The sequence below is a fragment of the Notamacropus eugenii genome, chromosome 5 (assembly GCF_028372415.1).
Source record: "Notamacropus eugenii isolate mMacEug1 chromosome 5, mMacEug1.pri_v2, whole genome shotgun sequence".
Taxonomy (NCBI): Eukaryota; Metazoa; Chordata; class Mammalia; order Diprotodontia; family Macropodidae; genus Notamacropus; species Notamacropus eugenii.
In genome coordinates this window covers 238,645,444-238,657,923 of record NC_092876.1, presented here as the reverse complement: position 1 = coordinate 238,657,923, position 12,480 = coordinate 238,645,444, and the positions used below count along the sequence as shown (strand labels likewise).

Below are 12,480 nucleotides of genomic sequence, written 5' to 3'. Positions count from 1 at the left end.
TTGACGTTTAATATTCAGCTTAATATACAGCTTCACCAATGGCTTGGAAACCATTTTTACATTTAATGAATAGGAAACACTCGCCCCCAAGATGTACCAGAGAAGGAAAACAAGTCCATGAGACTGAAAAATATTAAAAGGGGATCAAAATCCTTTCGAAATTAAAAAAAAAAAAAGACAGCAGCCCGTGAAGGGCTCCAGTTGGCGCCATGTATTTATTTCCACTGGAAACATTTTTTATTCGTCCGGTTAAATACAAGCTATTGTTTCCGTTACAGAACATGCAAAACCAGTATTAGATAGCCAAAACAAATTAAACTATTCTACTTAGGCAGCTGAGGTTATTCACAGATTTCGGAGCGTTATCACCCGGGTCTCAGCGTGTTTGAGGTTAACACCCTCCATTTAGGCAGCTGAGCAACACATTGAAAAGAAATCACTGGATCATTGGAACGAAATCCCTACACTCCATTATATATTTTTCTTCCTCCTAGTTGGAGAAAAGAGAGTCTGAGAAGACAAAGGAAAAGGAGGGGGCAAAGAGATGGAAATTATTTTCTCCAGTCCTTGGTCCAAACCCTGCTAAGGTATAAATTGTTTCTGTACAGTTCAGCAGAGGTGAACTGGGAAAGGATATGAGGTAAAGGTAGCATTTAACTGTTCATTTGATCAGGGAAACTAATGAAGAAAGATGTTCTCTTCAAAGAGAAAGAGCTGTGAGAATGAGAGTTACAAAAGAGAAAGAGCAAGAGATTCCCTAAAAAGAAAGAGAATCAGAAGAGAGAGAAAGGCTTAGGGCCCAGGGCCAGGTCGGACTACTGGTTTGGGGAGGGTGGAATAGTGGGAGCTGGAGACCTACTGGGAGAGAAGTCATCCTGGGCACTGGTGAGCTATCTTTCATGGGCCTGTGAGTTAGATGAGAGGATTCTAATTGAGGTGGTAGGAGGGGTGAGCAATGGGGACCTTATTTTAGGTCTAGCCGGAGGGCTCAGAGGCCTCACTTACATCTCCTCTTCTGGAGACGCTAACTTCTTCTTCTCCTTGTAACAGCCCATTATAGTGACTTAGGAAAGAAAGGAGGCACTACTGTGACTGGAAAACCATATTTACAGTTAAGGCAGATACGCGTTGCATCCATGGGAATGGAACAGAGGAGCAGTGCCCTGGAACAGAGCTCACTAGTAGAAAGAGTCTGGAAGACTTTGGTTGACTTTTGGGGGCCTAAGTTACTTGAGACTGGGAGAGGGGAAGCAGGGGAGTAGTTATCTTGCCAGCCGGAACTGGAGATTGAAGCTCATTTTGGAAGGAGGTGGCTAAGAGCCGGAGGGCTTATCTAGGTCTTACCCGCAAGTATGCCACCCACACACACAAACACAAACCTAACAAGAGCAGAAAGAGAATCAAGAGGTTCCCTAAATCTTTCAGGTGTTTTGTTTGCTTCTTCCCACCCACCCCCTCCACACCCCGCCCTTGGCTTTCTCTCCTGATCCCTCCCCCACCTCCCCTCGGACCCGCCTCTGTCCTACTGCCCCTTGAAAACGGAGGGAAGCTTTTGTGTCACTAACTGGGCTGGGTCGGACCGGAGGCGGCTGGGAAGAGAGACTAGAGTTTCGAGAGCCGGGCTCGTTGTGCTCTAACAATTCTAACAACACACTCACTCCCTTCCTTCTCCCCCAGCAGGGGTCTCAGGCTCTTGGGAGGGGTAGGTTCTTACAAGGAGCTCTTTCTCTTCGAGGAGAAAGGCTTTCTTCGTGGGTTTTCATATGTTCAGCCACGACTCCTTCAGCTGCCAGGTGGGAAAATGGGAAGAGGGCGAGGACTGAAAAGTAACAAGGGAACTCAAAGGCAGGTTCCGGGGGGAAATTCTCAAGCCAGTGGTTTCTCCCGACCACGATTCCCTTATTTTTATGTCCACCTCCAGTCGGAGGCTGACTAGCTTTTCCCTTTTCATGCTCCTATCTCGAGCAGCCTTCCAGCATAACCATTTGGAAGTAAGGCAAAGACAGTAAAGGCCAAAGTTGGGCCAGGCCAAGACCCGTCCAATTTGAGTAGTGGAGAGTTGAGCGTGAAACGAGTCCTTTACAATCAGGAGGAGAGGAGGAGAGAAAAAGGTGAAACAAAAAATTCCACTGCCTTCTCCTTCCCACCCGTATCCCCACCTCTGAGGTGAAGTGCCCCCAGCCTGGGCCAAGTCCGTGGATGGGAGGCGACCAGGGCTAGTAGAGAGTGAGTGCCTGTTCTCTCAGCACCACTCTTTTCTTCTTCATCCGCCGGTTCTGGAACCAGATTTTGACCTGTTGATCGCTCAGATTGAGTCTGTTGGACAACTCCTTCCGCTTCTGACGATTGATGAACTCGTTGAGAAGGAATTCGTTTTCCAATTCTGCGATTTGCTGCTTAGTGTAGGGCTTCCGTTTCTTGCGGGCTCTCCCCTGGGCCGCCCCCCAGGGCAATCCTGCAACACAGTCCCCCACCCCGCATAGCCCCGGGCCACCGGTTATCACTTGAGGAGCCCTGTTCCCCACCCGCAACCCACACTGTGTCCAAGATAGTCCCAGTCCTACTTGATCTTCTTTCATCGTCCCCCCCACCCCCGTTCCCCTTTCCTGACACTAATCATATATTCACCATTCATCCTTTCTTCCCCAACCCAGCCTGTGACCTGGACCCCAAGGTTCAGGGACAATCTGGGGACCCTGGGTTAGTAGGAAGATTAAGGGAGGAAAATGGGGAGCAGATCCAAAGCAATTTACCGTCGGGTAGCGAAGGTCGAAGGCAGGAGGCTAAGTTGGCCGCCTGCACTGTCACGTTCAAGTTGAGCGAGCCCTTGGCGTCGTCCTTGAAGCCTGCGGCACAGGGGTTCCCTTCCAAAAGAGCCGCTGACCCGTGCACGCTCCGCGCCATGCCTGAGTAGTCGTACTTGGCCGGCTTGAGGCCAACGCCTGGAGCCAGGCTAGGCTCGTTGGTGAAAGCCGGCCTGGGACGGCTACGCTCCTCTGGCCTCGAACCAGACTCGGAACCATAGTATTTGCCTTGATCTTCTGGGCCCTCCTTGCTGCCCGGGGGGTGGAGGTTGAGGGGCACGGAGCCTGGGAGGTAAGGCTGGGTATAGCCGCCGAAGGCAGAGTGGCTTGGGGGTTGAGCGGCGCAGGAGCTGGCCGCTGACCAAGGCAGAGAGCCTCGGGGGTAGGAGATGGGGGGCAGAGCCGCCAACTGGCTGCCATTCGCCCGAAGGTTGGAGAAATAGAAAGAATCTGGCGATTGCAAATTCAGAAGAGACCCCACATACCCGGATCTGTAGAGACTGCGATCGCACATCTCCAACAAAGGACTTCAGCTGGTCTTACAGCAGTATTTAGTTACAACAAGGAATAAGAGGACAGGCTCAAACGATTGGACGAAACTTTGCGTTACAGGTTCTTCAAAGCCGGTCATTTCAGCACCGCCTACATCCCCCTGACCCTATTTTTTTTTTAGACTATTATGATAACACTTGGAATATTAGATATTTCTAATACTCTGTAGCAGGAAAGAGGGACATAAGGTTTTCAGATGTGGAAAGGGAGGTCTCTGGGAGTCTCCTCTGGATCTCCAGACCCCAAGATTGGGGTGTAAAAAAGCGAACCCAACCATTTGCCCAACTTTCCATGAGGCACTTTCATTGGGCCCTCTGATTGGCGTTATTTTCTCTTCATCCCAGTCTAGTTACTTGGAGCCTGGGTTTCTTTTCATTGATTTCCCATACTGTTTCCTCTCCTACTTTGTTCAGAGTGCCACTCGGCCCCCGATCCACATCAAAACACACCACAGGGCCGAGATCACAGGAATGATTAAAAAATTATTATTAGTGGCATCAAAGTGTGCTGGACCGAGATGATCAACGCACTTTAAAAGTCACCATCTGCACATTTTCTGGGAGATTCTACAAAAAATCGATCTGGTCCATTTTCCCTTTCATTGTCTAATGTTAGGCCGTATAAAGTTAATTAATTTAAAGGCCCAAACGATCGTTCTCTTACCCAGGGTCATTAGTCTGACCAAAGTTTACAGCGGATAAATTAATGATGCTTTATAACATTGGAAATGGATTTGCGTTTCTCTGTTTGGGGGTTTCTTTACCAAACTGGAAGATTGGGAGTATTTGAAGCTTTCCCAGTGTGGTTGGAAATCTCTCTGTTGCCCCAGCTTTAGGACACCCTCATCAGTGTTGCTGCACAAACCCCAGAATTTTCTTTGGATTTCAGAGGGGGAAAATGACTCTCAGGTATGTCAGATTCAAAAACAGAACCAGAGAATCAAGTCCTCCAAAGCTCGAGGGGAAATCAAATCCTCCAAAAACCCGAGAGGAAAGAACCAGTGCAGTTCGCACTGATGACTGATGGATCCGCTAATTGCTCCAAACGGCTTCATTTCCACCTTCTGCTCTGGGCCTTCCTCTCATCTTGGCAGAGCCGGAACCAAAAAGCTGAGGAAACCATGATGCTGGGTGGTCTTTGGCTTGCGATGGAAGATCTCCTGAAGTCAAAACCTTCAGGGAAGAATCCTCTGGCTTCTAAGGTTGGGATGAGTGAAATTCTGAGAGCCCAGAAATAAGAGACTGGGGATGGCCAAATCCGTGGAAAGTGGTCCAGGAATGGAAGCCCCAGGTCAGTGACTCGAGAAGAACTAAGAGACAGGGATTGCAGCTTGCTTGGACAGATGGGAGAAGCGAGGTGATCAGAATGAGGATATTGGCAGGCATTCCGAGAATGTAACTGCAGAGTAAGAAAATCGATCCAAATGAAACGGAGCCCCACGGTATCTGTAGGAAGAAAGGCAGTGAGCTGAGCAATAAGGCAATTTCAAGATGCTACTCTCTTCTCCCAGTGATTCAAGATTGAGTTTGCATAATATGGAGCTGAATCTGTAAAATCAAAGGTGTGGGTCTGGTGGTTTGGAATTAGGTGTACATCAGTTTGTTAAACAGAAGACAGGTTTGGAGATGCCCCCAGTTGGACCAGTGTGCAAGCAAATACCAGTTCCCCCCCAAAAGTGCCCACACCCAGCCCCAGGACGGGATAGGCAGGACCCACCAGGTCAATGGCCGATCGACCCTGCCAGAAAAGGGGTCTCCTTGTCACAAAACCGCCCCTGCCCACCTCCCTTTTCAGCTTGTAGGGCTCAAGCTTAGAAGCCTGTGTAGTTGCCACAGCTCTCTTCTGGACCTCCTCTCCAGGCACAGCTTCATCAGGCACCAATCTTGAAATGGTTAAAATTTCCAGATTAAAGGCAAAGACCACACAGGAGTCGCTGGAGGGCACGGTTGACCACCGTTCAGCTCTTTTATTGTTTATTATGTCGACCAATTGGGCAGTTCTTGGGAACTCATTGGTTTCCTCAGTCTTCAGGGCCTGGGTGAGGCCTGGCCTAAAAAACCCAGGGACTCCTTTAGATCTTCGGAAGTCCGGTCACCTTAGGAAGCAAGGGATCTCTTCTTTCTGTCTCGCTTGGCCTTCCTTCACCTCAGAGGGTGAAGGAGCAGAAGCCTTAACTCAGTCGCATTTTGATAAGGGAAAGTCTAAAGACTCTCTGGTATTTAATCCTAAAGGACTCCCTTCCGACTTGCTCCACGAGGCCTGGACAGTTCTGACATCTTCAGCCTTAGGAAATGCACCCAAGCTGGTTAGCCTCAGCTTGATAATACGGCTGAGGGGCCCAGGAGGGAAGGATAGGCGGGATTTCTGCGCAGGCCTTGGGCCCATGCCCTCAAAAGGAGCAGGCCAGGGTTCTGCTGCCAAGCGGAGCCTTGGACTAGGTGTATGTTTGTGCAAAACTGAGGGGCTGCTCTGATCAAGTTTGGGATTGGAGAAATTTGATTACAACTAAGAAACGTGTGTGAGTACGATTTTAGCTTCTGAAAAGATAGTGTTTAAAAATTATTTTTGCAAGGAAATGAAATTAAAAGCAAGTTTACAGATAAAGACACGCTGACTTCATAGCTCTGGAAACTTCTTTATTAGATCGGCAAATATCTCCTTTTCCTTCGCTCTGGGTCCTCCGCCCCCCACGACGTGTTCATTTCCCGCTAGAGTTTATTTTTAAAATAATGCTTTCAGGTAGAAAATAACGTTTCCTTCCTCCTGGGAAAGGGGAAGATTGCGTAGATCCTGGGGGTAGGGTAGGGAGTAGAGACAAGACCGAGCTATGGCTACAGTGAGACATTGGAAAGAATTGTACTGCTGAGCCTCCTTTCTAATCAATGCCTCCTGTTGTCCAGGAGGTGGCAGAGTAGCTCTATCTCACCGCGCAGTCTTGAGAGGTTTAGCAAAGAACCGGTCAAGATCAATGGTAAAGGGCAAGGCAACTGTCTCACGGTCGGAGACGCAACTCTGCCCTAGGACCTCGACCGTTGCAGGGCTGAAAGAGGCCAGGAGAAGGAGGGGGAGGTGAGGGAGTAAGGAAGGCTCCGCGCAGGCTGGAATAGCCCGAAGTTTGTAAGATGGTAGATAATCTACTAGCAGCCAGGAAGCTGTAGAAGCAGAATTGCGTAGTCCTTGAATCCCTTTCTAAAGTACATTTAATTCAACTACTGCGTCATACACACAACAAAATAGTCCACTGTCTCTTTAATTTATTTAGTATAGTTTATATACTTCCCAATACAGTTAGGTACTATCCTTTAAACTCTCAAGCAGCAGACTTTCAAAAAAGGGTTGCCCCTGTAACAGCCATATGCACGTTATACGTACTAGTTAGGTCCATATAAATGCAAAATATAATGTCTCTCTCTCTCTCCCTCGCTCTCCCTCCCTCCATTTCTTCACTAACTCCATTTCTCCCTCCCTCCTCCCACTGTAATTCAGGCGTATAAGAAAAAAAGCATATAAATAGCAAACACTTCATCTGTTACTGATTTATCCGTCAATTCAAATTCCACCGTAGGGGTTTTGAAGGCGGTTTTAATCTCAGACAAGCCTGCAATTCAATGTCCTGCTAAAGTAAACTGAGATGCAAACTAGAGATCTTGAGTAGGGGTGAAACTGAAACCTAAAGCAAAGTCAAAAAATGCTGATAAAAAAAGTGATATAACCTTTTCTTTCTTTTTAAAGGATATATGCTATTTTTGTTTAAAGATAACAGGTTAGAGTGTGGACATGAAAAAAGTAAGATGATGTTCAAATTGAAAAGATATTCCTCAGTGGAAAATAACAGAAGATTGTCTTTGAAGCTTCAATCAATGGCCTCCCTCTTCAAAAGGATTGGGCCTTGCTCAAAGGCCAACAACTTTGTAGAACATTGATTGTGTGTGTTCCCCACACTGTTTACATGTGTGTGTATACATATGCATGTATATATGTATGTATTTTTTTCATGCATTCAGTTAATATTTGAGGAAAGACATAATGAAGCTTTCTGCTTCCCATTTTTTTGAAAAGGAATGAAATGAGAGAAAGAAAATGAAAGTAGTTTGTTTTTCATGGGCACTGTGCAGTGTCCTGTTCCTCAAGAGGGGGGCAAGGACCTTAAAATGATGTGTAATTAAAACAAATAAAGAAACCAATTGATTTTCTGCCTGGTGCTTAACAGCTAAAGGCCATCAAGTTCTTCCTAGGCTGTTTCCCTGAGTAATTAATTATGCTTTGGCTTGGAAAGAGAAAGTATTAATGCCTAACAACCAAATACACTTCTAAGGTGTTGAATTATGATTTTATTCATTTGCCATTTGCAGTCAGAAATAGGTCTTTTATAATTTGCAGATGAGTGTAATTCTCTAATTTTGAAGGAGTCACAAATATTGTTTTTCCAAATTGGGGATATTTAAAAAATCTTGAATATTTATATCCACCTTTTTGTCCAAGTTACTTGTCAGAAGTTTTTATTTCCAGGTAAAATGTCTATTTGATGAAAAGAAATACAGCAACTGAACATACAACAATGCAACAACAAGGCTGTGGTTATTATTGAAATGGAAGAAAATTTTTATTCGAGATATTTTTGAGCTGGATTTTTTTTTTTAAGATCATTAAAGGCAAGGCAAGTTTGCCTGGTATTTCAAACATCACTGCTAAAGTTAAAGCTGAAGCGGGGCGGAATGTGAGGGAAGGGGAGGGTCGTAAAAGTGAGGAGGAAAGAAGAAAACATAGAGGAATTGATATGAGTCTTCCCCACTTACACTGGTGATCAACATGTTCAGAGAAATAGGCCATGAAAATAAATATGCATAGTCTGAAAGACAATACGGTTTTTTAGAGTAAGCACTTATAGAAAGGAAATGGGATTTTTTTTGTTAGTTTATTTGCTAAGTTTCTCCCTAGGAGTAAACTGATTATAATGTGTCTGAAGCACTGCATTGCTATCACAGATTATGGTCGTTGTTACTTAAAAAAATAATCTCTCAGTTATATAAATTATGCAATCTTTGAAATCCATTATTTATTGTTCCTTTCCTTAACACCCGTTTATTCTTGGAACTTAGAGTTCCGGGTTGTTTTTTTTCCCCTTTTGTTAGAAGCTTTGAACCTCCGTGAGAGGGGGAAAGCGTTTGTTCAAACAGACTTGTTAATATGAGGCATACAATACTTCAGATAAAAATACACATGTATACACACTTATCCAGCATGTCCTATATGTGAATGATGATTAAACATGCCTACATCTATATCAGCTGGGTCAATCTTTACTACCTGGAAGGAAAGACAGTAGTGAATATTAACAAGATATAAAATACAGAAACTGCAGCCCTTTAAATCACTATACCTGGTTCAGAAGAAATAAAGGCATTTATAAGAACACGTTTCACCCTTATTTTAAGTTATAATCATGGAATTAAGAATCCACTATATGTATTGAAGCTCAATAGTAAAAATTGTCAATTAACAGTAAGATCTGAAATCAGAAAATGTTCTGACTGACAATATTGCTCCACGTCTTATTTCTTAAGTAGTGATTTTAAAACAAGGACAGAATTTTCAGTTTCCGATGTTTAGACTTTCACATTTATAACACATAACTGTCTTTTCTGGGCAGAGTTTCCCCTTACCTCTGAGTGACTACTGAGTTTTAATAATTTCATAAGCCAATGGTAGGTCCATGAATGATTTGAAATCATTTGACCATAATGGTTTATGAAAACAAGCATAGGGACAAGTGCTGGCACCAGATTTCAAGTTATAAAAACAACAACTGAAATCAGAATACTGTATCCGAAATTCATTATGGGAACTGTTCAAACATATTCAGTCCTTTATACTGGCCTGGAGGGAGAAACAGAACATTAAAAATAATAATAAACGAAACAGAAACCAACAGAAGCAATAACAACCAGTAAAAAAAAAAAAAAGAATTACAAAGTCAAGTTGGGCAGCATTATGTTTTCGAGCCAAAATGCGGTGAGGAGCGAAAAACAATTCACAAAATTTCGCCGCCGCAGGCAGGAAGGGGGTGGGTGCGGGAGGAGGAATTAAATATATTTTCAAGTCTTTCCAAAAGTTTCTGGGAGGAAGATAACATAAAGCTTGTGAATGAAGCATATTTGTCCTCCCTTCGGGATCAGGAGACATTGTCTTTGAGTTTGGAGACTATTTTCTTGTCCTTCACTCTTCTGTTCTGAAACCAAATGGTCACTTGTCTCTCAGACAGGTTTGTGGCTGCGGATATCCTTCTCCTCTTGTCCTTGTTAATGAACTTGTTAATGGCGTATTCGTTCTCCAGTTCTTTCAGCTGCAGTTTGGTATATGGAACGCGTTTCTTCCTTCCACGTCTGTAGACACACATATCAGGCTGGTTTAGAGCTACATCCCCTATTGTAAACGACATTATGTGGAAAAATTAGACTTTTATTACAGGCGTTTAAATCGCAAATGGTTAAGTGCGAGAGTCCTGCATTTCATGGGGAGGTAAAGGACGGGAGGGGAAATAAAAAATATCCAGTTGTTTTCATTTTATAATTATTTACACGGACATATTATTGACATGTTATTAAAGAAAGATTATTTGCACTTCAAAGTGACGGCTAATTTGATGGATGTTATTATTTCCCAAACAGGCATCTTAACAAGCCTGCAATTTTATGGTGTCTCTTTAAGAAGTTTTCATATGGACAATTTCTGTGTAGGTTCTTATATCTATATGGACACACACACAAATGCACATCTTAACGTCCTTACGTGTTTGATTTCCTGGTGTTATGGTGTGTGTATGTGGGTGAGTGTATATGTGCTCTAGTAATAAAGCAGCATGGAAGCCACTGTGGAGGAGATAATTATCCTGAAAAGTGCTAGGAAAATCTTTTCCTCTTCTTTTAAGACAATAAATGCAACCTGTGGAACGGGGGGGGGGGGGGGGTCCAATCAAAGCACAATTCTTTTCCTACAGTCACTGAGTGACGCCAGTTTATAAATTATAAATAGAAATACCCAGAGGCAGACAGAGAAGGAGAGACAGAGAGAGAAAGGGGGGGAGGAGAGAGAGAGAGAGAGAGAGAGAGAGAGAGAGAGAGAGAGAGAGAGAGAGAGAGAGAGAGAGAAGGACAGCAGATCCACAAGCACTGGTTAAGAGCTGAAATTACGGAGGATCTGACACAAACCATACCAACTCTATACTGCCTTTTAAAAAATCATTGATCAACCTGAATTATCGCTATAGCTACATCGATACTGGGGGTGGGTGGGAGGAGTGGGGATGTTGTGACAATCAAAAATTATATAGGGATATATGGCTATCAGTCATTCTCTCTCTCTCTCTCTCTCTCTCTCTCTCTCTCTCTCTCTCTCTCTCTCTCTCTCTCTCTCTCTCTCTCTCTCTCGCCCGTACCTGGAAAGGAAGATTTCCAAAAATGTGAGCTCTGGGACTGGTCTTTAGCACAGTAAACCTGACTGTTCCACCCATTCGCCAGAGTCCAGGACTGGTAACCCTCCATGGATATGTACGTTTCGTGTCTCGGTTCCCCTGAGCCAAAGGTGGAGACCATGTCTATATACCCGGGGACGTGCTGGTAAGGGTTGGTGTAGCCCTGGTAAAAGGACACTTCCTTAGCTCGGGAGGGGACCTCGTTGGCCGGGACACTGGTGCTGGCCAGGCTGGAGACGTCCATGTATTTTTCCACGGGAAAGCCCCCCAGAGAGGCGTGGGGGGAGGACTTGAGTGCGTTCTGTTGGATCCCCACGCCGTGGGACATGCGGCAGCTGTAGTATCCATTACCAAAATGATAACCGTAGCCCAATGCCGGGGCGGCCGGGGGCGCTGCAGCTGGAGTCGGAGCTGGAGTGGAGCCGGGACAATCCTTGGTAGGGGGTGCTTCGGGACGCGCTGCAGCAGCCGCCGCTGCCACTGCGGACGACGAGGAGGAAGAGGATGAACCGGAGCGTTCTGCAGCCCCGGGATAGGAGAAGCCCGAAGCCGCTGCAGCTGCCGCGGCCGCAGCCGCCGCCGCTGCGGCTGCCCGGCCAGAGTGTGCTCCGAATACTGGCGAAGGAAGGAAGCCGCGGCACTGCCCGGCAGTAGCGGCCGCGGAGGAGGGGGCGCCCCCGCTGGCCGCGCCGCCGTCCGCTCGAAGCCCGTCCATGTCCCAGCTCACAGCCCGGCTCATGGCCCGGCTCGACCCGGCCCCGGCCCGGCCCCCATGCTGGACACCCTGGCTCGATGAACGGCTTTCCGCCTCCTCTCCCTCCCACTCGCTTTGGCTCCCGCCCTCTTTCTCTCCCTCTTCCCCTCTCTCGTGCCTCCCTCCCTCCCGCCCTCCCTCCAACAGGTTAGCTCATTGCGGGACGTTTATAAAAACGAAGTTCAGGTTGGGAGGGGGCCGGGGCTGCGGCTGGGGGCCGGCTCCAGAGTAGAGTGTGGATGCCGAGGGTTGAGCCATTGGCTGCTCCAGGACACGTGGGGGCGGCGGTGTAGGGGAGCAAGAGCTGCTCCCACCCCACCCCGTCCCAGTCCAGACCCACCTCCTACCTCCTCCTCCTTTTTCCACCTCTTCTCTCTGGACTCTCCTCTCCCTCCTCCCCCCTCAGCCGTTGACCAGGGTGTTTGCTTCCTCACAGCACCAACAAGCTGATTATGTTGTGGGTTATCTGGGCCCCTTTCTGTAAGAGAGGCTGTGAGGCCTGAGTTTTTCATTTGGTGTTTTCAAATTTCCTTGGCTCCATGGATTGCAACTAAATGGATAAAAGAGAGTGACAGAGGCAGAGAGAAAGAGGACGGAATTCGGAGAGGAAAAAAAATCTAGTTTTCCACCATGTTGTTCATCCCGATTGGATTATTGGACTTCATATCCCAAATCGCCAAACTGCACTACCCTTTGTGGAGCCAAATCGCTCTATCCCATACACTTGAATAGATAGCGAACATTCCCAAATGGGCGTCAGAGATATCTACATCCACCCAAACTCACCATGTCGAGACACACTTCCACACAACGCAAAGAGTGTCTTCATGCACGTTCATAAATTAAGAGCAGAATTTGCTTTCTTCGACAGTTCTCTCAATGCTCATTTCCATTTGTTT

General features: G+C 46.2%; 2 protein-coding genes across 2 annotated transcripts; both read right to left on the bottom strand.

Moving 5' to 3' along the window:
- Window positions 1–1,505: 1,505 nt before the first annotated feature.
- On the bottom strand, window positions 1,506–5,648 carry HOXD12 (homeobox D12). The gene is made up of 3 exons (XM_072612404.1): window positions 5,073–5,648; window positions 2,754–4,801; window positions 1,506–2,455 (listed from the first exon to the last, which is right to left on the bottom strand). The coding sequence occupies exons 2-3, from the start codon at window positions 3,316–3,318 to the stop codon at window positions 2,217–2,219; spliced, it is 804 nt and encodes a 267-aa protein (XP_072468505.1). The 5' UTR covers window positions 3,319–4,801; window positions 5,073–5,648; the 3' UTR covers window positions 1,506–2,216.
- Window positions 5,649–7,664: 2,016 nt separating this feature from the next.
- Window positions 7,665–11,655, bottom strand: HOXD13 (homeobox D13). The gene is made up of 2 exons (XM_072612398.1): window positions 10,792–11,655; window positions 7,665–9,779 (listed from the first exon to the last, which is right to left on the bottom strand). Exons 1-2 carry the CDS (start codon window positions 11,564–11,566, stop codon window positions 9,529–9,531), a joined length of 1,026 nt encoding a protein of 341 aa, XP_072468499.1. The 5' UTR covers window positions 11,567–11,655; the 3' UTR covers window positions 7,665–9,528.
- Between the last annotated feature and the right edge of the window lie 825 nt (window positions 11,656–12,480).

Bases quoted from the DNA above. Each gene is read 5' to 3' on its own strand.
- HOXD12 (XM_072612404.1), bottom strand. From the start codon at position 3,318: ATGTGCGATCGCAGTCTCTACAGATCCGGGTATGTGGGGTCTCTTCTG. The intron at 2,456-2,753 runs GTAAATTGCTTT...ACTGTGTTGCAG, and splicing joins TCGACCTTCGCTACCCGACG to GATTGCCCTGGGGGGCGGCC.
- HOXD13 (XM_072612398.1), bottom strand. From the start codon at position 11,566: ATGAGCCGGGCTGTGAGCTGGGACATGGACGGGCTTCGAGCGGACGGC. The intron at 9,780-10,791 runs GTACGGGCGAGA...CGTTTACAATAG, and splicing joins TTGGAAATCTTCCTTTCCAG to GGGATGTAGCTCTAAACCAG.